The following is a 24,816-nucleotide window of genomic DNA, read 5'->3' as shown; positions in this document are numbered from 1 at the left end:
TGTTGTGTTGTAAGGAAATCTGTATATATTTTTTTTTTTTTCTGATAGGCAAAGCATTTAAATATTGTTTCTAAATGTCAGAATATCTGTTAGAAACTAAAACCAGACAGAAATCTCTTCTATAATTTTTTTTCTTTAAAATATTTTTTAATTCTTTTAAATTTAATGTTAATTCTTTTAAGAAAGCTATGTAGGAATTCTGTAACTGTAGAGATGGCGGTTCTCTTGCCCCTCCCCCAAAAGAGCAAGTATCTGAAATGGGAAACGCATTGCTCCACCTTTGCATGTGTGCTGCAGAAGTTCACAATAGTTTCAGCTATATTGTGGCAAACATGTCTTTAGTTATCATAGAAGAGAGAGATAGGTCAGTGTAGTATTATTATTTTTTTTTTACTTTTTGTGGCTTATCATATCTATAACATGAATTTGCATGAAGTTTTTTCTCCTCAATTGACATTCACAACACAGAACAGCACTTTAAGAGAAAATTCAAGAGGTCAGTAGTTTCAACAACAGTATTAAAAATGGTTATCATGAATATTGGAGCTAACGTTGGCACACACATTAACGTTAGGTAGACATAAAGCAGGGCTCGCAAAATTTCAAAATCCCTGGTAGCCCTTCGGGCAGGGACTCTTCAGTTTTTGGTAGCCCAAAATAAATTTAAGTAGCCCGAATAAAAAAAGAGAGCAATTTTTTGATTGATGTTTTGTTTCCTTTACAATATTATACATTAAAGTATAATATTGTAAAGGAAACATTAATCAAAACATTAATCAAAAAATTGTTGAAAAACAAATTACAACATTTTATAAAAATTACAATCATCAACTCAAATACTTGGTTCTAATTGAACAGAAATTTCTGTGAACTTGTAAGAACTGTGTAGGACATGAATCCGTCTGTGTCAGATCCTGAATTTGAAATTTCCACTGAAGTCACGGGTAAGAGACAAGTGGAACCAAGATCTAGGCCATTTGCTTTTTGAAGTTTGCAAAGATTGCTAAATTTTGCCAGTGGTAGTTCACTTTTTGCAACATAGTACGCTGTTCTAAACAGATTTTTCTGGTTTATTTTGAGTATGTTATTTGCAATTGGTGTTTGTTCTGGGAAAGATATTGCAGACTGAGCAATAATGCATTTCTTGCATTTCTCATGGGTTCCAATGGGGGCCTTTCTTAAAATGACTGGTCCCAGTAACAAAGGCGCTTGTCGACTCAGAAATCGAGAGAAAACCAACAACACACCCGGCAGAACATTATGTTATTTACACGGGTGCACATAAGTGGTCCGCATGTGCGCCTTCGCTGTCAAAATAAAAGACGCGCACCAGATAAGAAGTTGCAACGCGCGTTTGCGTCCATATAAAAAGCACTGTTTTTGTCCGCTAGAGTGGGATTTTCACGGCACATTCCGCACCACATCTCTGTGCGTTCATCATTTGTTTGAAGCCAGCTCACCTCCTGCAACCACTTTTCCGAGAATGCGTGCTTTTTTTTGTGGTTCGGACTCCTTCTGACATTTCTTTGGAGGTGGAGGAACACCAAAGTAATTGCTCAAAGGAGCTTCTTCGACATCTTTAAGAGTTCTAAACAAATGTCTGTCCTCCTCCAGAAAATCTTATGTATGCAAACACGCGTTGCAACTTCATATCTTGTGCACGTTTTTTTTTATTTTATTTTGACAGCGAATGCGCACCTGCGAACCAGTTATGTGCAGCCCAGGTTATTTAGCTTGTCATATTGCAGCCACAGAAATTCTTTTGTCCAAGAAACCATAAAGCTGCACTTTCTTTTTGCCTTATAGTCTGATTTGTTATAACTTTTCCGTTTTGTGGTAAGCTTTTCTTTGGCTGTCACTTCTTCACCCTGACCTGTCTTATTTGGCTCAGCAGAACTAAAATATATATCCTGCTGCTTTTTTACACACACACACACACACGCACACACACCCACATAACGGTCAGCGATTCTCTGCGCGATCAACCTCTCATATGTTTAAGCTTGCTGCGAGAGATTTCACTTGTCATGTTTGCATAGTAAGCTAACGATTGATAAGACGATGTCAGAGGAATTGGTGCACAAATTCTCATCACTCACCAATCAGTGCTGTCGCTCTCGATACACAGTTCACGCAATTGCAAAGTGAAAGCAAAAAACAAGCGCAAATTCAAACGCGATTTCAATATGTCACATATTGACAGTGGCTCACCGATGCCAATGACATAATTACCCAGCTACATTTCCGAAAGAATGCAAAAGCATTGACATATATTTTTCCTTCCCACAATAGCCCGACGGGCAGGGCAGAGATAGATTTTGGTAGCCCGACTGGGAAAAATCGCTAGCCCGGGGACGTCGGGCTAGCGATTTTGCGAGCCCTGTAAAGAGTCGAGGGTCACAAGGCCAGATAAAGAAGGGCACAACGGATGCCCTTCTTGCTGCGTTTTATTTCAAGTGGGAAGTCAAAAATCCCATATTCCAAATTTGAATTATCAGCTGGAATACTGCCTCAGTTTGGATTTATATTTCTAAAACTTGGAACAGGCCTGTTAATCCTGACTTAACAATTCAACATGGCAGCAGTGTAGTAAAACTGTAAAACATGTACTCTGTCCTGAACCAGGGCTCTAGACTAACGTTTTGCCATGGTTGCACTGGTGCGCCTAAATTTTTTTTCTTAGGAGCACCAGCACAAAGGTTAGGCACACCCAAATTTTTCAACCGCATCACTTAACACCGCAGTTTTACATGTGCACTTTTTTGTGGGGTAAATTGCTGTCCATACAGACAATATTCATTTGTAAATGATTAAATAACCATCTTGTGCTTGAAGTGCTTTGGCACTCCTTGGCAATATTGTAGACAATGTTAAACTTGATGATCACAATTGCCTCCTCTGACGACCTGTTTGGTGCTGCCTGCCGCTGAAAGGCAATGGGGAGAGGGGACACTTAGGCAGTGCATTTATCATGACATATAATGTTTTTTTCTGGATACACTGTGATTTTTCAGCATTCAGAGATTGATGACTCCGTGTCAGAGCACTGGCTATGAATTTCAAACGGATCAGGCTTGAACTTAACTTAAAAAGTTATCAATAGTTCTTCATCTTTTCTTATTACCCATAGCTCTACATCCACTTCTGTCGGGCCTAGGCTACCCACTAGGGCTGGGTATCATCACTGATTTCTATAATCCATTAGATTCCGATTCACAAGGTTTCGATTCAATTTTGCCTCAGACAGTCAGTACTGATACTTGTGAGACTTCATCAGAATTGTGAGCGTCACAGCAGATGCCTTTGTGTCAAAGTAACTGAGAATAAAACTTCCTGGCCTGGCTTTTTATAGCATATAATCTTAAAAATATTCTGCAGTATTCTGCAATTTTGCATAATTTAAATTTCTTCAGTATTGGGCAGCAGAAATTAGGCTTTCCTGTCAGAGGACATTTAAGTAAAAACAAAAAACCCCCCACAGCGGCCAACAGCGCTGTAAACAACGGTAGACTGGTGGGTAATAAGCGAATGAATAATGCCAAAAACAGAGATTTGAGACGGGAAACTGTTCTTAAAAGAGAGAGAGCTGTGCATGAAGTGTTTTTTTTTTTTGGTTACTTGAACAGTTGGTCGCACCAGTGCGACCTAAGATTTTTTTTTTTTTTTGATTTTTTTTTTGATTTTTTTTTTTTGTCGCACCATTGAAAAATTTGGTCGCATTCTAGAGCCCTGTGAACTGTTGTGTATTTGTGACTCGATTAATAAGTCACATACAGTACTGACAAAACTATCTGTAAGTGCTGCAGGAGTGGTTCGAAGCTAAAGAAAAATGGGCCTTGCATATTATTGCTGCTGGTGTGGTATAGCTTTACCTTGTTAGCTAAACAAAGGCATCTAACTTCCTTGATAAAGTGAACGCAGCTAGTAGGTATGGCTGCTAGTACTTAGATACAGGAGCAGCCCCCGCCCCCATGGCACCAAAAATGGCTTTGCCTATCTTCCTGGGTATTGACAAGTTTGAAATTCCAGTATTGTGACAACCATGTTGTGTATATGTAGTAAAAGTACTACTTAAATGAGGTTTAGCTAGTAATTATATTTGGTGAGTTTTTGTGTCCCGGTGACCATCAAAATTTATACTCAGGCTTTCTCGCCAATCATTTACATAAGGACTTCATTTAACTGCCTCGAGGTGTTGCCAAAATGGCCACAGAGTTGCAAGAGTTGCTTCTAGGAAGACATTGGCTCTAGTATCCAGCTTGTATGATAGCCTATATAGACCATTTGCACAAATGTATTAGTGAAAATCTGGCATGTCTGGTGAAGTGAGTTTGAACTCAGAGGGGTCAGTGTGGGGTCAGTCTGTTCTAGATGGGTGAAAGGATAGTAACTGAACTCAGCTCTGTTCCATGGGCTATGGCCCAAATAGAGACCCCTCCTTCGTAGGCTTTGGTGTGTTGGCCCACCAGCTGACCAGAGTTATGTTTGAGGGCAGGGAAGGAATCATGAGCTGGTTCTGTCAAAAGGAAAGTACTTCATCTCTCCTGCCATATCCATATCTGTCCGCCTCTGCCTTTTAATACGCAGATTGTGTTACTTTATGCTGTAATGGTGAGTAAGCATGTACAGTGCTGCAGCATGTTTTTGTGTGCTTTTCAGTGCGAAAGAACATTTTGATCATATTAAATTAGTCACGTTACAGCAGCCTGTGTCATAGGACAAGTATGTGCTTTTAGTGAATTACCCCCCTGGAAGACTTACTGAAATAAGTCTGGACCTTTTTGTTTGACATGTTGTAAATCAGTAGCAAGTGGGACATGAAGATGAGGTCAAATGAAGTCCAGAAGTCAATTTTTAATGTTTAATTCATTTGGTTTTAACTCTGTTAATATTTATTTTTATGCTACTGAATTATGAGTCACAGACCTAGCATGAAGGTTGTCTTGTCATAGTGCCATAGGTGTTGCTATTAATACTCACTGGTCTGTGGTGCAGGGCTCTACACAGGCAACACCAGTGGGCCTTTACTATAGCATCAGTCTTTGCTTTTATGTGTTGACTGTGTTTTCACAGATATTTAACCATAAACATAATGTAGTGGCATGTTTTCTGTTTTCTTCCACAGCCCAAACTTCTTACATGTTTTACTATTGAATAATTAACCCTTTAAAACCGGTCGGAGCGGGCACGCTCTGTTTTGCGTAACTATTTTTAAATCCCGGTAGCACTGCAACCACGTAAGCTAGCGCAATAATTTTTTTTGCATATGAAACCGGAGGAGTTGTACTTACATCTTATGCCATCAGCTTGTCCTAGGTCACGGTTTCCTTCCACATATAGCTTTGCAAAAAGTGCATAAAAAGCACTTGCAGCAACAAAAACATAATATTCCACAAACACGCTTTGCCGATCCGATCAGCTGTTCATAACACTTCCTACGTTGGAATAGACGTCAGAGCGAACTTTCACATGTCCGCCATGACCTGCCCGAAACCGGAAGTGACGTCATTTTCACGGAAATGTAGTTTTTTACCATCAGGGCCTCATGAGCTTATACTGGTGTTTTTAAAAGTTATCTTTGACTTTATGACTTTCTGTGTCGTTTCTGGGATGCTTAGGACTCATATTGCACTGCTGGAAATAGTTTATTTTGATGCATATGCTGCTTTTTTTTGCAAATTTGCATTATAATATTTATTTTCGTTTTTCCTACAGTATATAAAAATTGGTGTATCTCAAAAATAAAACTATGAAGACACTCAAAATAAATTTCCTGTGGTGGGAATCTCAGCTTGTGGGGATAGGTTAATTGGATAATCTAAATTGCCACTAGGTGTGAATGTGCGAGTGAATGTGAGTGTGAATGGTTGTCTGTCCCTGTGTATTGGCCCTGCGACAGACTGGCGACCTGTCCAGGGTGTACCCCGCCTCTCGCCCTATGACAGCTGGGATAGGCTCCAGCGCCCCCCATGACCCTGAAAAAGGATAAGCGGAAGCGAATGGATGGATGGATGGATGGAATCTATTTTGTGCAACTTTTTTGTATTTACAGTTTTGAGAGATAAGCCTCTTAAATTTCTCTAACTAGAAATATATGTTAAAAAAACAAAAACGATTTTCAATTTTTTTGTAGTTTATTGCACTTTTTTGCAATTTATGTAATTACTATGCACTTAATGCATACATATTATTAAAATCTGGGCTATAATGGTTGTGTTGATGTATAGCAACTTGAAATGCTCCCAAAAATGGCTCCACAGCATGTAAAAATATACTATCAGCTCTGGCGGACTTGGTTCTATGGTAGGTCTTAAAGGGTTAATTAAAAATTTGATTCACCTCCTGTAGAAGATGTTTTTAAATGAAAGAATTTGATGCCACAGTTGGGGCCCAGTCCAAAAGTTATAATCACTGTTTTCTATTTTAGGTTTGAGAAAATCCACTAAGAAGCGCAGCGAGTCTCCTCCAGCAGAGCTCCCCAACTTTCGGCGGAGCACACGCCAGAAGACCACGGGCTCGTGTGCCAGCACCAGGTACACTACAGTGACAAAAAACAAAAATGCATGTTACTTCTGGATATTTATTTTTGAGGAATGTGGACATCATTGAAGCTATACTAAAGTTAAGAAATGCATATCCATGATTTATTCAGCATCTAAAATGATTGCAGTCTAATTTTAATAATGAGACCTAGTGCTGTGCTGTCAGTCTTTTCTCTTAAGCCAGAATGATGAAAAGAGCCTTTTGGTCAGGAATATCTGTCTAGAAGTTGGTCTATAAAGGTTATCTGTAGACAGATCATTAGTGGTGGCCTTTATGTGCCTTTGTCTCTGAGGGTCCCTCACCTGGTCCACTTATGGTCAAGTGTTGGTTGGTACCTTTAGTCCTACAAAGTTCTTCCTGTAGATCGCCCAAAGCAGACAAAGGATTGTGCTGCTTGGACCTCTTTGTGCCTCTGTCTGCACCTGCAGAACTCTCATGGAGGCTAAGGTGCCAAACGCCAACAGTAGTTGGCATTTCAGAATAGGCTTTACTAACAAAAAAACAAAACACACATCTGCTAGTTTATGTCATTTCTCCTACCACCTCTGTTTCTTTTCTATTTCCCCAATAGGACATTAAACTCTTAAAAATAGAAAAGCTAATTTACATCCTGGAGTCCTGCTCTCAAAAATTGACAAATGTGATGCTGTCTGTGAAGCTGGATTTAAGAAATAGGCGCTTAAAGATTTGAGAACATGTGTAGCGCCATGTTCTGTCAGGACAGAACGTTAGGTCATGTGGTTGGTTGGCTGGTTTGCAGCTAATAGACTTCTATTAGTTTATGTTAGCTAACCAGAGACAGAATCTTAGTGAGAATAAGGACACTAAAACTAAAAAAAAAAAAAAATCACTTGTACAGCCCCTAGATGATGCAATCAGTTCACAGACAGTGTATCTATGTTATGTTATATCTAGGTCTACATTGTATCTATTTCAGTTTTTGAGAGCAGGGCTCCATGATGTAAATTAGCCTTTATGTGTAGTGTTTCATGTCCTCTTTAAGGTTGGAACGTTTACTATATTACGGTAATGAATAATCATGATAAGTAGTTGCTAAACTTTTTTTTTTTTTTCTTTTCATTCATTGGACTCAACTCACCCAAACACCTTAGCTTACATATATTAAACTCTTAGTTGTAGCCTACTGGGACCTAACTGATGCCTAGTTGCTAGTGTGACTGCTTTATTCAGATGGATGGCCAAAGGGTTGAGTTTAAACTTTTTATCAGTTTGCATATTAAAACTTTTAAATAACAAAAGATGAAACCTTAAAGATCCCTTGCTTTATTTCATGATGTTACACCAATGTTGCCATTTTAAAATCTGCTTGGTCTAATGATATTTTATTTTAAAGCACACGCCTCATCAGCTCCAGTGTCTGTCAGTAGCAGAGCTCCACCCAGACTGAACTGGATGTGAAGCCACTTCTCATCAAAACAGAAAAAAACTACTCAAAGTCTGTTACGATTTCAGTGAAAAAAAACAACAGCAGCAAACATCAAGGCTGAAACGATTTTGTGCAAATGCTATCATTGTGTTTGTTTACAGTTCATTTAAGCTGAACGGGTTAGCAGCTTGTATCAGCTGAGTGACCTTAAATAATCAATATTTAGGTCTGCAAATTGGCATTTTGGGGAAAAATGTCTCCATCACAGAAGGTACAAACTGGTATTTCATTGTGTTTATAGGTCAGACCAACTGACCCCAATTGATTTTACCACCCTTTACAACATGAGGTGGCACAACAACCCTGCACAATGTACATGGTTGGCAGTATGCCCATGAGTTTAACATGAAAACTTCTAACGTGCATTTGATAAAAGGGCAATAACTATGCATGGAAGCCTCTGTTTCAGTTTATATTCTCCTGCTTTTGCATGATCCAAATTTACCATAGTAGAATCACTAGCCAAGGGAACCACTGCTATGTATTCGTGTGATACAGAATGCATTGCAGTTTGACACTATAAAAGTATAATAATCAGTCTCTTTGTACGCATGTAACAGTCGGCGGGGCTCAGGCCTGGGCAAGCGCGGGGCAGCCGACGCTCGCCGACAGGAGAAAATGGCCGACTCTGACAACAACCAAGATGGGGCCAACTCATCAGCCGCTCGCACTGATGATGCATCACAAGGGGCTTCAGGTACTTTCGCTAACAAATTAAGATTACTTATTGCAACCAGAAATAACTCAAATGTTGGAATGATGTGTGATTGGGGTGTAGATGAACATGTACGAAGAGGTTTTTCTAAAGTAAAAGGTGAACTACTAAGATTTCTGCTCCGATCTTTCTCATAATTATAGACTAGAAAAGTCGCACTAACAACACAAATGTATACTCACCATGTTTTTATAATAACTCACATTGCAGTTTGAAAATGTCAGTTAATTATTCACTTCATTATTCAATTAAGCTTCCTAACTTTATTAGGAAGATGATTCAGATTTCTATTCATTTATGTGAAGATGAAAAAGTTAACACAATTATGGCCATTTGATAGATTGTTTTCACTTCAATAAAAAAAAATTAAAATATGAATTTTTACGGTTTATTTCCAGCGTCAAGCTCGGTTGCTGGAGCAGTGGGCATGACCACCTCTGGTGAGAGTGAGTCTGATGATTCTGAAATGGGAAGGCTTCAAGGTATGTTAAAACCACCTTAGAGATTTCTCATATTACAAAAAAGTATTTGACCTTTTAATACATAAAGCTTTGTATGTCCTTTAGCTCTACTAGAGGCCAGAGGTCTCCCTCCCCATCTTTTTGGGCCCCTGGGACCCCGCATGTCTCAACTCTTTCACAGGACCATAGGCAGTGGAGCCAGTGAGTAATGTCTTCTAACATTGACATCAGCGTTCTTGTTGCACTCAAAATATTTTAATTAAAAAAAAATAATAATAAAAATCCCTCCCTCGTTTTCAGGTTCCAAGGCTCAACAGCTTCTGCAAGGCCTCCAGGCCACAGGTGACGAGTCTCAGCAACTCCAAGCCGCAATAGAAATGTGCCAGTTGCTTGTGATGGGCAATGAGGAAACACTTGGTGGATTTCCTGTGAAAAGTGTGGTTCCTGCCTTGGTAAGTCCTATTTTCTTTGGCTGTTTACCTTCCTGTACTCCACAGCCCTGTTTCCTGGTTTTGAAGCAGTGTCTCACCTATTCATTGTTTTACAGGGAAAAATTCCTCCCACAGTTATGTGTAATGTAAATATTGGTTGACAGAAAATCAGTTTTTGTTTTTTCACATATATGCTATTTAATTCCATGTAACTGCTTGCTCTTTCGCAGATTACACTGTTACAAATGGAGCATAACTTTGATATTGTGAGTATGACTGGCTTCTGTTATTGTAAATGTCGTTGGTTTATTTACTTTTTGTTCGGGGGGGGGGGTCATGCAACTGATTATATTCACATCATTGCTCTGTGCATACAGATGAACCATGCCTCGCGTGCACTCACTTACATGATGGAGGCCCTCCCTCGATCTTCTGCTGTGGTGGTTGATGCCATTCCTGTCTTCCTGGAGAAGGTAAAGCATGGCACTTTCTGTCAGTAATCACTTGTGAATTCATAACAGTGACCTTCTCATATGCTAATGGCTTGTTCGACTTTCTTGTCTGCAGCTTCAGGTGATTCAATTCATTGACGTAGCAGAGCAGGCCCTGACTGCCTTGGAGATGTTGTCAAGGCGACACAGCAAAGCCATTTTGCAGGCCGTAAGTGTTACGCTGTCTTTTTGTTGTGCCATTAATTTGTCTTTTCTCTGCTAGCCGCATTTAGTCGTAATGATCCTCACCTGTCATCCCTTATAGGGTGGGCTTGCTGACTGCCTCCTGTACCTGGAGTTCTTTAGCATTAATGCTCAGAGGAATGCCTTGGCTATTGCAGCCAACTGCTGCCAGAGCATTACTCCAGATGAGTTCCACTTTGTTGCTGACTCTCTGCCACTGTTGACTCAGAGACTTACTCATCAGGTACAGTTTTCATATAAAGGATACTGATCTGACATTAGCAACAACGGTACATTACGTCTGTGATTTGGGTCAAGCAGTGAGGTCATTTATTTAGTTTAATGTGGTAAATCTGTTACTTATCCACCATTTATTCTCTTGCCTTTTTTAGGATAAGAAGTCAGTTGAAAGTACTTGTCTCTGTTTCGCCAGACTGGTGGACAACTTTCAGCATGAAGAGGTCTGTACCTCAGTTTTGAAACAGCAAACATGGTCTACCAAAAACAGTTGTTTCTTGCCATTTAGAGGTTTGTAGTCCACATGCCCACTTAATGTACATTTATGCATCTCCGTTCAAATCAACAGAACCTGTTGCAGGAGGTGGCATCAAGGGACCTGTTGACAAACATCCAGCAGCTGTTGGTAGTGACTCCTCCTGTGCTCAGCTCGGGGATGTTCATCATGGTTGTGCGCATGTTTTCACTTATGTGCTCCAACTGTCCATGCCTGGCAGTCCAGCTTATGAAACAGAGTGAGTAACCTTTGCACATAGGTCACACATTAGTAGGCCCTCTGACAGTATTGGCTTTTTCTTTTTTGGTTTTACAGTGTATTTACTTTACGGGATAGGATATTTATAATAGGTTTAAGACGTGCTAGTTACTAGATACAGTCTGGTAACTTGTTTTTCCCCCCACCAAATTACTGAAATCCAAATTATGACTGCCTGTCAATAGTGGTCCTGCTAACAGCTACATCAACCTACATGATAAAGCTTTTCATTTGCTGTTTCTCATCTTGTGAACTTGCAGTCTTTATTTGCCAGCAAACCAAACAGATGTGACACTAAACATGTACTTAATGCTATTTTTGTGAACGTTTGCAGTCCTATGGCTCTTTGTAAATGATTTAAAAAGAATTGCCATGTCTTGAAATTAATTTATTTTATTCATTGCGCAACCCATTGATTTATTTTTATCAGTAGTGTTATTATGGCGTGTATGAACTTGAAACATAACACTTAACAGAGAAAATGCTTGTTTTTATCTTTTTTTCCTTCTAATTAGACATAGCAGAAACTCTGCGTTTCCTTTTGTGTGGAGCGTCAAATGGCAGCTGCCAGGAACAGATTGAACTGGTACCCCGGAGCCCCCAGGAGCTCTACGAGCTGACCTCACTCATATGGTATTGTTAAGGTCACACTGGGCAGTGTGGCAAAAATTAAAGACTAGCAGACATACAGACACCTGTGCAATGTTTTTATTTTGTTTGCTGCACATAGTTTATCAAAACTATGGGCCTCAGAGAGTGAGTGAGTGAGTGTGTGTGTGTGTGTGTGTGTGTTACTAAACGTGCATATCTTTCTCATGTAATTTAAGGAATCTTCCTTAAAACAACAGCTTATTACTTTGTGGCATTTTTGTCTATAACATTTTTGTTGCATTGGGTAACCTCTGTATTTTCCCTTTCAGTGAGCTGATGCCCTGCTTGCCCAGAGAAGGCATCTTTGCAGTTGATGTAATGCTTAAGAAGGGCAGTGTCCAGACAACAGAGGGAGCAATCTGGCAGTGGAGGGATGACCGGGGACTGTGGCATCCTTACAACCGCATTGACAGCCGCATTATTGAGGTACACATTACTGTGTTGTTATTATTATGTTATGTCATATCAGTTTAGTCATTGTTGAAATTTTATTTATTTTGTAATATATTATAATGATTTAGTAGGATGCTACAATAAAGGATAACTAAAGAATGAATAATGGGTTGACTTTTAAACCTTGTGTCAGAATATTTAATGTGTTAGGATCATGTGTGGGTATAGATCTGTATATCTCTCACTGATATTGGGTGTGGTTGTCTTGCTCTGCAGACAGCCCACCAGAACGGGGAAGATGAGATCAGCTTGTCAACCCTCGGCCGCGTATACACAATTGACTTCAACTCTATGCAGCAGATCAATGAAGACACAGGAACAGCACGTGGTATCCAGAGGAAACCTAACCCTCTTGCTAACCCCAACACAGGTATTTTACTAATGATATGTGACGAAGATATGTGTGAAGAGGAGTGTATTTTAGCAGAGAATAGAATGGGAACAAACTCCTTGGGTTGACTTATTTTAGGCTTGTAAAAGGAAAAGTCCTTTGAAAATCTAAATAAGCTCTCAGTGCCTAATGAATGAAGATTTTATTTTATTTTTTCCTTGTGAGGGTGGTAGTTATAATCAGCTTGGAGTCACACAGTTCTATTTCTAACAGTGACAGGTTAACAGCCCGAAAAAATAAAAGCAAAAAAAATCCCCTGAAACAATTCCTTCGTTGTTAAATGCAATGTTTTAGTGGTGCAGCAGCACGAGCATTTGCCCCGGATTGTTTGGTATGCTTCATTGAAATTGAATTTGTTTGCTTCAGTACACACTGTAAGCTTAACAGTTACTCAGAAAAATGGCACTAACAATAGTTCAGCTAGTGCTAGTATGGTCGGACACATTAGCTAAACTTAAATTTTGTAGCTACTGCTGTTATTATAGCTTAAGGATAGTGTGTGTGGGGGGAGCTTTACAGCTTCCTAATTGGCCACAGCAAAAAGAGAACTAAACTATGACCCAAACAGTGAGGTATATACTAAACAAGTACTATTCTCTACTACAGACCCCTGAAATATTTCATTTTATCATTATGCAGTTACTGAGTGCATATGGTTAATGGCATTAATCTGACCCGTTCCATGTCTATCATTAGGCAGCCACCAAGAGGTCCGCCGTGAAGATGCACGAGCCCAGTTGATGAAGGAGGACCCTGAGCTGGCAAAGTGCTTTATCAAAACTCTGTTCGGGGTCTTGTATGAGGTGTACAGCTCATCAGCTGGCCCAGCTGTCAGACACAAGTGCCTTAGAGCCATCCTCAGGATCATCTACTTTGCTGATGCAGAGCTGCTGAAGGATGTGCTGAGGAACCATGCTGTGTCCAGGTAAGAGTCCAGGCTCCTGGCTCCTGTTAGCACTGATATTAAATCTGGTTGTGGTCTTACAGTAGGCTAAAGATGTTGGAAAGGAAGAATTTTAAAGAAACAACAGGGCCAGTGTTGGGATTTTAAATTAAATTGACCTTTGTCTTGTGTTTATTTCTACAGTCACATTGCCTCCATGCTATCTAGTCAGGACTTGAAGATTGTAGTGGGTTCACTGCAGATGGCTGAGATCCTCATGCAGAAGCTCCCAGATGTTTTCAGTGTTTATTTCAGAAGAGAAGGTAGTGTATGATCCCATGGAGAACTGTGGTTTCTTATCTGTTCATCACAGCATTAAGACAGTAGAAGCGTTTTGTAAATGAAGTATGCTCTGAAGCTGTCACTTTGTGTTAGTTTTTTGTATGATGTCATAGCTAAATTATTGTTTGTGAATGCAAATTGTTAAAGCTTTAAATGCAAAGATTTTTTTTAATAAGATAGTAAAATGTGACAGTTAAGGCTGACTTTACCTAAAACCTTACTATATTGCAAGTGTGGCAATGGTGCATTGATGCTAATGGTTTCCTTTGCATTTTTTTCCCTGATGCATTATTCCTTGAATTGCCTGAAATGTGAATTGAGTCCCAGTCCTCAGCCAGAGCTTTATGCTGGCATGGAGCTCTGTATTGTGCTTCTTTTAAGGCTTTTTTTGCAATACTTTTTGTCTTCAAGGTGTCATGCACCAAGTGAAGAATTTGGCAGAGTCTGAGAGCTTTTTGGTCACTAGTCCTCCAAAGGCTTGCCCTAGTGGCACCGCCAGTCTCTGCACTACCACCATCAGCACTGCATCCACCACATCTGCTAATAATACAACTCCTGACCTGGGCTCACCCAGCTTCCAGCACAGCATGGACGACTCACTGGACCTCAGCCCTCAAGGGTGAGTTTGAGGCCGTATGTGGCTTTGGTTTGGCTATCTAAGGAAACTATATAAATTTTTTTTTTAGCAGAGCCAAACATCCAGTGTGTATTTGGAAGAAAAGCTCATAAACACAAAGTAATTAAGTCATTAAGAGCAAATATTGTTGTCAAATAGTTGTTCAACTACTTAAAAATGTAAACGGAGCACAGATAATGTATATTGTCTGCAATTAATACATGCTACTATTTATCAAAGCATTATAGGGTATGTATGTATGTCTGTAGTTAATGGAAGAGCAAATATCTTTATAAATAACCACAAGAGCATGAAATAAATAACTTTCTCTTGCACATAGGCGGTTAAGTGATGTCTTAAAAAGGAAACGACTACCTAAAAGAGGACCTAGAAGGCCCAAGTACTCGCCACCAAGAGATGATGATAAAGTAGACAATCAGGGTGAGTGTCCCAGACACACTTTGAGACACAAATATGTTATAATAATTTTGTTGAAAAAGTTCTGAACCATACTCTTGAACTCAGGTCAGTATGAGACTAATTATATTATACAGATTAACAACTGATTGACAAAATTATTTGAATGTGTGTTTTTTGCACATTTGTTACTGTTTTGATGCATATGTTAAAGCAGGGGTGTCAAACATTTGCAGGCCACATGCAGCTCACTTTGATCTCAGGTGCTGTCAACACTGTACACAATGCAGAATGGTGCGTAACAAGCAAGCAAATAGGCTGAAAAATATCATCATCAATTTTTGATGGAAAACTGATCTGGAAGCACACTGAGAGCAAGAGAGCTGTGCAGGAAGTGTGGTGTGGATTTTTCTTTTGTTTGTTTTGGTTGGTTGTTTTTGTGTTTGTTTTTTTTCCCCCCCCTGTTAATACAAGGGTAAGATAAAATTCATGACAATGTTTTTTCAAACGTCTTCTTTTGCTGCTGGTTCAGTGAATTTTTGTCAGAGGGTGCGAAACTTGCGGTTTCAGAATCTCTGAAATGTCGGTTTTCAGCTCCTGGGGGCACATCTGTGTACGTGCCGTCAGGTGAACGAGCTCACTTTGTGTTTGCATCTTTTTGCGGAATCAGTTTACCTGCTCTTTGGTCATTTGGTGTTTGTTTTTTTTTAGCGGTTTAGTGGTTTTGAATCCGTTTTGTGGGCTTTTATCTGAGATTCTGAGATCTGTATTAAATTACAGATCTGGGAGTAAAACCAGATGTTCTCCCTTTCACCTCTGGGGGCATTGGGGTTCAACAGGTTAATTGTTTATTGCTTAATTACTCTGTATAGTATGAATAGTCATGAGGGAGGTTTTTTATCAGTAGGAAAAGTTGTTAAACTTTTGAAAATACAGTCAAGTCTAGAACTTCTGCTTGTGCTTGCTTGTGGTGAGCAGCAGATCAAAGAAGTTAAGAATTATAAATGACTTCCTTGGCTGTGAGACTCATTTAAACACTGAGCCATGGCTCTGTGCCACATGCAGACATTTCTGCATCTCTTCCATTCAAAGACACTTTATATAATTTATTTTATGTAATATTTAACACTGAACTGTGAATGTAATACTTTTTAAGGAAGCAAATTTTTTCGTTCCATTTTTCGTTTTCCATTTCAAAAAGCCTTATTTTTATGGATTTTTCTTCTGCAAATGAGGTTTAAGGCCTGGAGAGTTGAAACCTTTTGTCCTCCACAATGGAAAATGGCAGAAAATAAAAGCATGTATCACTTTATCCAGCTCCTAATGTCATGCAGCCTGTGCTCGTTTCTTCATTTCCTGACTGTCTCTCTGTGTACCTGGTCCGTACCACTACACTTGCTGTCTTGGGAACATCTACCTCCCTTCCTCCTTTTCACACAATGGGATGATCCCAGTCTGTCTTTGCATTTGATTGGCTGGATTGCCCATCAAAATAAAGTCCCACCCCCTGCCTGCATGGATTCTCAGCAGGGCTGAAGTTTCGGCTCCTACGTACAAACGTACCATTAATAACTGACACATGAAATTATCTAGCGGGTCTGATATAATTGTAGGGCTGTACGTTTGACATCCCTGCGTTAAAGTAATACCTGCCAGCTAATATTTACAGTGTTGAGCAGAACCTGTTGGTGTACAGTAACTTGTGGTACACTGAATTGTTTAGTCATAATTTTTTTTTTTTTTTGTATTATTAAAAAAAAAAGCCAAAACCAACCCCAAATGATCTAAATCTATAATAATCAAATATTTTTTATGTCATTAGTTGATAATTCTCCTGTTCTTCCTTTCAGCTAAGAGCCCTACCAGTACTCAGTCACCCAAATCATCCTTCTTGGCCAGTCTCAATCCCAAGACATGGGGCAAGCTGGGTGCTCAGACCAACAATGCCAACTCTGAGCCCTCGCGCACAGCAGGAGTGAGTGGCCTCGCAAGGGCCCCTCCCAAGGACTCAATTTCAAATAACCGGTACGGTTGTGAGTTCACGAAGACAGCTTAGCGTTGTCTTTACTCCTATGTTATCCAAATCTCCCGTCGTGGGCTAAACCATCGTCCTTAACAATTGAATTATTTATTTTGTCATTTGTAGAGACAAAATTAAGGCCTGGATCAAAGACCAAGCGACTAAGTTTGTGGAGCGCTACTTCAACTCTGAAAATGTGGATGGCAGCAACCCTGCACTGAATGTCCTCCAGAGACTTTGCACAGCCACCGAGCAACTCAACCTCCAGGTAAAACATGAGCGCTACCTCGAAAAAGAAGTTATTGAACAGCTAGCAACACCTTGTACAGGGTTTGTTTGTTTGAGGTTTTAAAGTTATAAGATGTATTCCAAGAAGAAGATGGTAGTTGTACTTGTTGAGTACAAAGTAACTATCAGTAGTTAAACCCCATACCTGAAATATTTTATCATCTGATGCATTTCACAGGTGGACGGTGGTATGGAGTGCTTAGTGGAGATCTCCAGTATTGTGTCAGAATCTGATGTGTCGTCTTTTGAGATCCAGCACAGTGGGCTGGTGAAGCAGCTGTTGGTCTACCTGACCGCCAACACAGACAGAGAATTGCTGAGTCGTGATGTGCGGCTCAAAAGGTTCCTCCATGTGTTCGGTGGCTGTCCGGTGAGACTAAAACATATATTATTGTTAAATTATCTTATTCTGCTCAAGTCTGAAAGTTCTGCAGTGATCTGTTTTTACAATCAACGGTTTCCTCTAATAAATGTGTTTTACAGGAAGATGGTGGAAGCATGTTTGCTGGGTTTGTTTCTAACTTTTATTTTATTTATTTATTTATTTATTTATTTATCTTTTATTCCCTCATTTTGTCTCAGCCTCCAGGAATGGAGCCCATAGGTCGCCTGGATCTAGCTGAGAATGCACCTTACTTGGCCATGGTGCACAAGATGAACAGCTGTCTGAGCCAAATGGAGCAATTTCCTGTCAAGGTGCACGATTTCCCCAGTGGCAACGGCAATGGCAGCAGGTCTGTGGCTTTACGTACATTTTGTTTCCAGCTGTTTGTGCACATTTTGGTGTGGTGTACTCTTTTTAATTGATATGAATCTCCCACTCTCTCCTCAGGGGGTCTCAGGCACTCAAGTTCTTCAACACACATCAGCTTAAGTGTCAGCTGCAGAGACACCCAGATTGCACTAATGTTAAACAGTGGAAAGGGGGACCTGTAAAGATCGACCCTCTGGCTCTGGTGCAAGCCATTGAGCGGTATCTTGTCGTCAGAGGTGAGAGACATTTGCAGAATGTTTACGTCAACTTGTGCTTCAACCCCCACTGCAGGGCAGTTTGCATTGTCCAAGAGACCAAACGTTTTTCAGCTGTTAGCCATTTTTCAGAACTCGCTGTTAGGTTGCATTGTAAATTTAAAATCTTGTCTCCACAGGATACGGCCGAATCAGGGAAGAAGATGAAGACAGTGATGATGATGGCTCAGATGATGAAATAGACGAATCACTGGTATGCGATTCCATTCATGCCAAATAATGGTTGTGCGTGTGCTTCTATATAATCCTCTGTAGATATGCATCTTTTTAATCCCTCCTATGTGATTTCTTGATTACTCAGGCGGCTCAGTTTTTGAATTCAGGCAGCGTACGTCACAGACTGCAGTTCTACATTGGTGACCACCTGCTACCGTACAACATGACGGTGTACCAGGCTGTGCGGCAGTACAGTCTGCAGGCAGAAGAAGAACGGGAGTCAACAGATGATGAGGCAAACCCACTTGGCCGAGCTGGCATCTGGACCAAAACGCACACAATATGGTATAAATAACCACTTTTTATACCAACTAAATATGTCATGACAATCAAGATTCAAAGTCTCTTAAAGGGGTTGGGAAGTGCATCTGTAACCGGAAGGTCGCCGGTTCGATACCCGGCCTCTGTCCTGGTCGTTGTGTCCTTGGGCAAGACACTTTACCGCCTACTGGTGTTGGCCAGATGGGCCGATGGCGCGATATGGCAGCCTCGCTTCTGTCAGTCTGCCCCAGGGCAACTGTAGTTTGCCTCCACCAGTGTGTGAATGTGAGAATGAATGAATAGTGGCATTGTAAAGCGCTTTGGGTGCCTTGAAAAGCGCTATATAAATCCAATCCATTGTTTGTTGTTTTAAATATTGGAGTTTACTGCTTTAGTTGCTCTAGGTCAGAGTGACAGGGAAAAGGCATGAAACAGCCACTTAAAACCATTGAAGATCCTTTACAGAGACTTGCAACACACCAGGATGCCCTGCTTTTCAAAGACGTATTCTTCTCTATGGCCTTTTAGAAGTAAAACTGGGACTGTACATGTTTTTTTTTGTTTTTCTTAAAGCATGGAGGCCATTTTCTCTTTTATCCTGTAAACAGGTATAAGCCTGTGAGGGAGGACGAGGATGGAAGCAAAGATGCTGTGGGTGGCAAGAGAGGCCGAGCCCAGACTGCTCCCACCAAAACCTCACCCCGCAACGCCAAGAAGCAGGATGAGCTGTGGCATGGTGAGAATTTTGGAGATCTCAGGAGTAAGGCTTTGTTCGTTTTACATTAAAACCTCACCTGCTGGCTATGAAATACTGGATGTCACTGACATTGAAATGTCAAGCAGGCCACACACTTGTACATCTGACGTTTGATGTCACCTTTGCAAAGTTTAACTGTGAAATCAAAAAGCGAGTGAGCGGATCTGTGGTCTTATTGTTCAGTTTCTACTGAATCTAAATGTGTATGTTTTGATTAAAACTATTCCCATTGCTCCCAGATGGTGTATGTCCCAGCGTCATCAATCCCTTAGAGACATACCTCACTTCGGAGCCACCAGAGACCATAACTTTTGATGACCCTTCTTTAGAGGTCATCCTGCTGCTGAGGGTCCTGCACTCCATCAGTAGATACTGGTTCTACCTGTATGATGTAAGTCTCCTTTGGACAGGATTCTGACAGTGAGGAAGTTAGTGTGTGTTTGTTTCTGATAGAGTTTTGAACACCAAATATCGTCCTTAAGAAAATGTTTTCACAGGCCTTTACACAATTAGGATTGTTCATTGTGTTGGGACATAAAATATTCCAGTAACATTGACTTTAATATTTTATTTTGTTGTACAGAACGCTGCGTGTAAGGAAATTATCTCTACCAATGAGTTCATTAACAGTAAACTGACAGCCAAAGCCAATCGTCAGCTGCAAGACCCTCTGGTCATCATGACTGGGAACATCCCCACGTGGCTCATTGAGCTTGGAAAGTCCTGGTAAGTTTCACAAGAATAGTCTGTGATCTGTTTTGCAACGCCAAGATTACATTTGTTGGGGTTGTTGCCTGGCTGTAGTAACACACATTTCTCTCTTTTCCTCTGCAGCCCCTTCTTCTTCCCCTTTGACACTCGGCAGATGTTATTCTATGTAACCGCCTTTGACCGTGACAGAGCAATGCAGCGCTTGTTGGACACAAACCCTGAGATCAACCAGTCAGATTCTCAGGACAGCAGAGTTGCACCACGTCTGGACAGGAAAAAGGTGCAGTGTGTTACTTCGAAGCATTGTGCTGTACTTTTTCTATCTTGGAATCCACATCTTGTGTCGTGTGACCTGCTAAATGTGATCACGTGATTCCCTCTGTTATGCTGTGTTTTCAGAGGACGATAAACCGCGACGAGCTCCTAAAACAGGCAGAGTCTGTGATGCAGGATCTCGGCAGCTCCAGGGCAATGCTCGAGATTCAGTATGAGAATGAGGTATTTAAGTTTCTCGTATCTGAATACTCAAACTCTGAAAGAAAATAGGAGGAAAGTTTGGACTTTGTTTTCCCTCTCCTTTTCAGGTGGGCACAGGTCTCGGTCCCACTCAGGAGTTCTACGCTCTGGTGTCTCAGGAGCTTCAGCGCGCCGATCTTGGTCTTTGGAGAGGCGAAGAGGTTACTCTGGCCAATCCTAAAGGTACCAGCTTATATCCTGCAACTGTGAACAGACGTGCGGGAAATGATGAAAAGTGTTGTTAAATGACGCGAGTCTGTTAATACAAAACTCATTATCGAGGCAGTCTTCATCTCATTAGTCAGGCGTTAATGAAAGTGCTTAAGTTTGGTTTTTGAAGTATGTCGTTATTTAGGGGCCACTGATTTTAATTGATCAGTTTTCCCAAGAAGATATGACTGGAAGCGAAAAATGCATTTTTATTCATATTTAATGTTACAGTATCTTGTACTAACTTTCAGTGACCGCCTTCTTGTTTTGCAGGAAACCAAGAGGGAACCAAGTACATGTTCAGCTCCAGAGGACTGTTTGCTGTTCCCTTCGGCAGGACGACCAAACCAGCGCACATAGCCAAAATCAAAATGAAGTTCCGTTTCTTAGGAAAGCTAATGGCTAAAGCCATAATGGACTTCAGACTGGTAACGGCCTCCATTTTCATCTCTTGCACACCGTTTAGCATGCGGAGGCTGGAAACATTTACATGTTAAAACAAACTTTCTGACCTGATCCTGTCCTCCTCCTCGTCTTTAGCTGGATCTGCCCTTGGGGCTGCCATTTTATAAGTGGATGCTACGGCATGAGATGTCTATAAGCTCCCACGACCTGGTGAACATTGATCCCGGTGTTGCCAAGTCAATCCAACACTTGGAGGATATTATCCGCCAAAAGAAGAGGCTGGAGCAAGACCGATCACAGGTAGAGCGCAGAGAGCTTGTGTTTAATGAAATTGGCCCAGAGTATTGTTCTGTGGAACGATGCCTCGAAACTTACACCTACTTTACTGCTGTTGGTAGTGCTCCCCCTTCTTTGTACATATATTGGTGTCTCTTACCTTTAGGTCATACTTTATACCCAGAGCAGTTCTCCCTCACTTTTCTCTGCTAACCTGTTTGTCCTCATTTGTTTCCATCAGACGAGGGAGACGCTACAGCAGGCTCTCGAGAGCCTGAACATGAATGGCTGCTCAGTGGAGGACCTGGGTTTGGACTTCACCCTTCCAGGATTCCCAAATATTGAGCTGAAAAAGGGCGGCAAAGACGTCCCAGTCACAATCTACAACCTGGAGGAGTACCTCAGGGTATTTGAGTTTTTCTAATAACCCACGTTTTTATCAATCCCCCCCTGTCCCCACTGTTCTTAATGTTTTGCTTTGTCCCTGTAGTTGGTGGTGTACTGGACTCTAAATGAAGGAGTGTCCAGACAATTTGAGTCTTTTAGGGAAGGGTTTGAGTCGGTCTTCCCCTTACATCACCTGCAGTATTTCTACCCAGAGGAGGTAAGAAACTTTGTTTTGTTTACTGCCTGGTAGTCATTTTAAATCATCTGTAATGATGAAATTCAGCAGTTTTCAACAGTGTGTCAGCATTGCTTACAGCCGCACTCGGTGCATTTTTAGGAATGCAGGGTAGACAAAAATGGGTCAAATATAGACACGGGTTGTTTCCACTTTTGGTAAAGTAAATCCTTTGCTCATAGTTTGGATTTTCTCCTTCCGTTCTCACTTTAACATTTAGCTTGACCAGTTGCTGTGTGGCAGTAAATCAGAGACATGGGATGTCAAGACGCTGATGGAGTGTTGTCGACCGGATCACGGATACACACATGACAGGTGAGACCGTCTGTGGTTCTTAATTTTTAGATCGTTGTAAATCTCAGCATTCTTCAGTATTTATGCGAAGAATTTGGCTGATGGTGGCAAAGCATGATCAGTTCCACATTGCTGGCTCTTACTGGAAATATCGTGACTCTCGTTTCTAGTAAACAGAACCCACAGTGCAGTCAGCTGGTTGCACCAGTTTTACCATCATTGCAAAGCAGAGGAGTATTTTTGATCACTGTAGTAACACAGTAACTTTTCTCAACCATTTCATCCCGTTTTTGCAGCCGTGCAGTTCGGTTCCTGTTTGAGGTGTTGAGCAGCTTCGATGCTGAGCAGCAAAGACTCTTTCTGCAGTTTGTCACAGGAAGCCCAAGACTGCCCGTCGGAGGTGAGGCGCATCATACACACACGCACACCATTTAATGAGCCTGACATGTGACTCTTAATCAAATAAACTCGGATGTGTTTGTACTGCAAGTCTGCCCCGCGCTCACCCGCTGTTGCCCTTGCACGGCAGGTTTCCGGAGCCTGAACCCACCTCTGACGATTGTGAGGAAGACGTTTGAGTCGACGGAGAATCCAGACGACTTCCTCCCCTCAGTCATGACCTGCGTCAACTACCTGAAGCTGCCTGACTACTCCAGCATAGAGATCATGCGAGAGAAACTGTTGATTGCGGCTCGCGAGGGCCAGCAGTCTTTCCACCTTTCCTGATCTCGCCACATCTCAACATTAAAATGCCTTCTACAGCAACCGATGAAATCATGACTTCCTTCTTAGTTTTTTTGTAATCACACACATTAAGGCTACATGTACAGCCTTCTTGTTAGAGAAAGCAGCTTGCAGAAAAATTAAGACTCTAAATATATATTTGCTGCCCCTGTCTCTCAAAAAAAGGAGGGAAAAAAAAAGAAAAATGGAAGGGTGTTCCATGACGCAGAACTTAAAATATAAAGAGAGTAAAATCTTATATCAGTAGTTGAGTAATGTTAAAAAAGATGAAAACATCTGGGTGACATTTTAAATTGCTATGTGATATTTAAACAAGACAAAAAAGAAAAAAAAAAAAAAAAGGGATGTCTCCTCTCCAGAGTGGTGGACAGCATCACTGGGTGACGGGGGAGGAAGGGGAGCGGGGAGGGCGGGTTCCATTGAGCAAGCTAGGTTTACTTTAGCTCCAAAGATCATTTGTACAGACAAATTTGCAGACTTTGCTCATTCTACACATTTGATAGAATAGCTCTTTGTTTTCACGTCTCCCCCTCAGTTCGACTGTTCGCGTTCTCTTCTGTATTATATTCGCCCCCAGTTCGTGTGTTGCATTATTGTTGTTATTATTTTTTATTTTGATTTGGTTCGGCTTCCCCCTCCCCCCAGTGTGTCTTTGCTTCAAGTTGTGGAAATGAAAGTTGCAGTTGGTTGAATGCGGGTAGTGATGAGCTCATATTATCTTTTTTTTTTTTTTTTTTCCCTTCTTTCTTCTCTCGCTCTCTCCCTCTGCTCCTTCTGAGATTGTGTTCTGGCCTCATTTCCGAGAGCTTCAGCTCAAATGAAGAGTTGTAACTAATGTGTTGACCAGGTAAATTTTTTTTTTTTTGCTCTTATTTTAATAGAGTTTGCGTCTTTCTGTTGGATCCTACCGGACGTGTAGGGTCATCTTGGTAGACCAAGCTCTGAGCAACCCTCAACACATAATGTAGCTGGGCACAAAGTTTGGCTGGTCTCATTTTTATCGTTTCATAGCCAGATTAGCATTTCAAGTTCATTTTCTGGAATAAAATATATATGCAGTTTCACACCCCGTTTGAAGTGGGAATGTCTGCTTTACCTCTTTTTTTTTTTTTTTTTTTTTTTTGTTAATTTTCTATATTGTCTTTATTTCTTGCTGTAGTTTTTTTTTTTTTTTTTTCTTTCTTTCTTTGCACTGCTGGCTTGGAACAAACTGTGGTGTGCACCTGCAGTCTGTTGCCAGGGGAGGGCGCCACTGTATGCTCTCCTGGCCCCAACGTTCATGTGCTGGTTTCTAAGATCTGCAATAATTTACTGCATCAGGTTCATGTTTTTACCTGAACATAAATAAAGTAACTGTTTGACTCATATTACTGTTTGACTAATGCTCTTTGCCATTGCTTTGGCATGTTGGAACCAGCTGGGTTATTTCATAGTTCTTGAACAGTTTTCAGAGGTTCCCCCAAAGCTCAATGTTTTTCAACACCTGTCATTCTGGATCACAGGACTCCACGGTTTCCTGGTGGAAATGATTTGCTGTGGAGACGGTAATCATTTACAGGTCGCCTGTTGGGCATGGTTTGACAACAAAAGAGCTTAGCTTTAGATTTAACGTTGCATAAGATGTGTGTTTGGAACACAAAGCCATTTTCCATTTTGGACGTCTGTTTGTAG

At 40.9% G+C, this 24,816-nt stretch overlaps 1 protein-coding gene across 5 annotated transcripts in view; it reads left to right on the top strand.

Moving 5' to 3' along the window:
* trip12 (thyroid hormone receptor interactor 12) overlaps positions 1 to 24,512 on the top strand; it is a 30,535-nt gene extending 6,023 nt beyond the window's left edge. For all 5 annotated transcript variants that reach the window (XM_040009106.1, XM_040009107.1, XM_040009111.1 and 2 more), the window contains 38 exons: positions 6,428 to 6,533; positions 8,551 to 8,687; positions 9,104 to 9,187; positions 9,272 to 9,367; positions 9,467 to 9,618; positions 9,828 to 9,863; positions 9,975 to 10,070; positions 10,165 to 10,257; positions 10,354 to 10,515; positions 10,664 to 10,732; positions 10,858 to 11,023; positions 11,559 to 11,676; positions 11,964 to 12,120; positions 12,364 to 12,517; positions 13,235 to 13,463; positions 13,626 to 13,744; positions 14,175 to 14,382; positions 14,720 to 14,820; positions 16,647 to 16,821; positions 16,943 to 17,084; positions 17,283 to 17,474; positions 17,687 to 17,838; positions 17,937 to 18,094; positions 18,253 to 18,326; positions 18,435 to 18,634; positions 19,219 to 19,346; positions 19,607 to 19,758; positions 19,951 to 20,093; positions 20,202 to 20,358; positions 20,478 to 20,576; positions 20,663 to 20,777; positions 21,078 to 21,232; positions 21,345 to 21,509; positions 21,727 to 21,891; positions 21,976 to 22,089; positions 22,328 to 22,422; positions 22,698 to 22,801; positions 22,931 to 24,512. In XM_040009106.1, coding sequence (XP_039865040.1) covers positions 6,428 to 6,533; positions 8,551 to 8,687; positions 9,104 to 9,187; positions 9,272 to 9,367; positions 9,467 to 9,618; positions 9,828 to 9,863; positions 9,975 to 10,070; positions 10,165 to 10,257; positions 10,354 to 10,515; positions 10,664 to 10,732; positions 10,858 to 11,023; positions 11,559 to 11,676; positions 11,964 to 12,120; positions 12,364 to 12,517; positions 13,235 to 13,463; positions 13,626 to 13,744; positions 14,175 to 14,382; positions 14,720 to 14,820; positions 16,647 to 16,821; positions 16,943 to 17,084; positions 17,283 to 17,474; positions 17,687 to 17,838; positions 17,937 to 18,094; positions 18,253 to 18,326; positions 18,435 to 18,634; positions 19,219 to 19,346; positions 19,607 to 19,758; positions 19,951 to 20,093; positions 20,202 to 20,358; positions 20,478 to 20,576; positions 20,663 to 20,777; positions 21,078 to 21,232; positions 21,345 to 21,509; positions 21,727 to 21,891; positions 21,976 to 22,089; positions 22,328 to 22,422; positions 22,698 to 22,801; positions 22,931 to 23,127 — 5,165 coding nt within the window. In that variant the 3' untranslated portion in view covers positions 23,128 to 24,512. The remainder of the gene's footprint in view (positions 1 to 6,427; positions 6,534 to 8,550; positions 8,688 to 9,103; positions 9,188 to 9,271; positions 9,368 to 9,466; positions 9,619 to 9,827; positions 9,864 to 9,974; positions 10,071 to 10,164; positions 10,258 to 10,353; positions 10,516 to 10,663; positions 10,733 to 10,857; positions 11,024 to 11,558; positions 11,677 to 11,963; positions 12,121 to 12,363; positions 12,518 to 13,234; positions 13,464 to 13,625; positions 13,745 to 14,174; positions 14,383 to 14,719; positions 14,821 to 16,646; positions 16,822 to 16,942; positions 17,085 to 17,282; positions 17,475 to 17,686; positions 17,839 to 17,936; positions 18,095 to 18,252; positions 18,327 to 18,434; positions 18,635 to 19,218; positions 19,347 to 19,606; positions 19,759 to 19,950; positions 20,094 to 20,201; positions 20,359 to 20,477; positions 20,577 to 20,662; positions 20,778 to 21,077; positions 21,233 to 21,344; positions 21,510 to 21,726; positions 21,892 to 21,975; positions 22,090 to 22,327; positions 22,423 to 22,697; positions 22,802 to 22,930) is intronic.
* Positions 24,513 to 24,816: the final 304 nt, after the last annotated feature.

This window comes from Simochromis diagramma, unplaced genomic scaffold (genome assembly GCF_900408965.1).
Source record: "Simochromis diagramma unplaced genomic scaffold, fSimDia1.1 OVJJ01000344.1, whole genome shotgun sequence".
NCBI classification, from domain to species: Eukaryota; Metazoa; Chordata; class Actinopteri; order Cichliformes; family Cichlidae; genus Simochromis; species Simochromis diagramma.
Note: the sequence above shows the minus strand (reverse complement) of the source record. Positions and strands in the feature narration are given on the sequence as shown.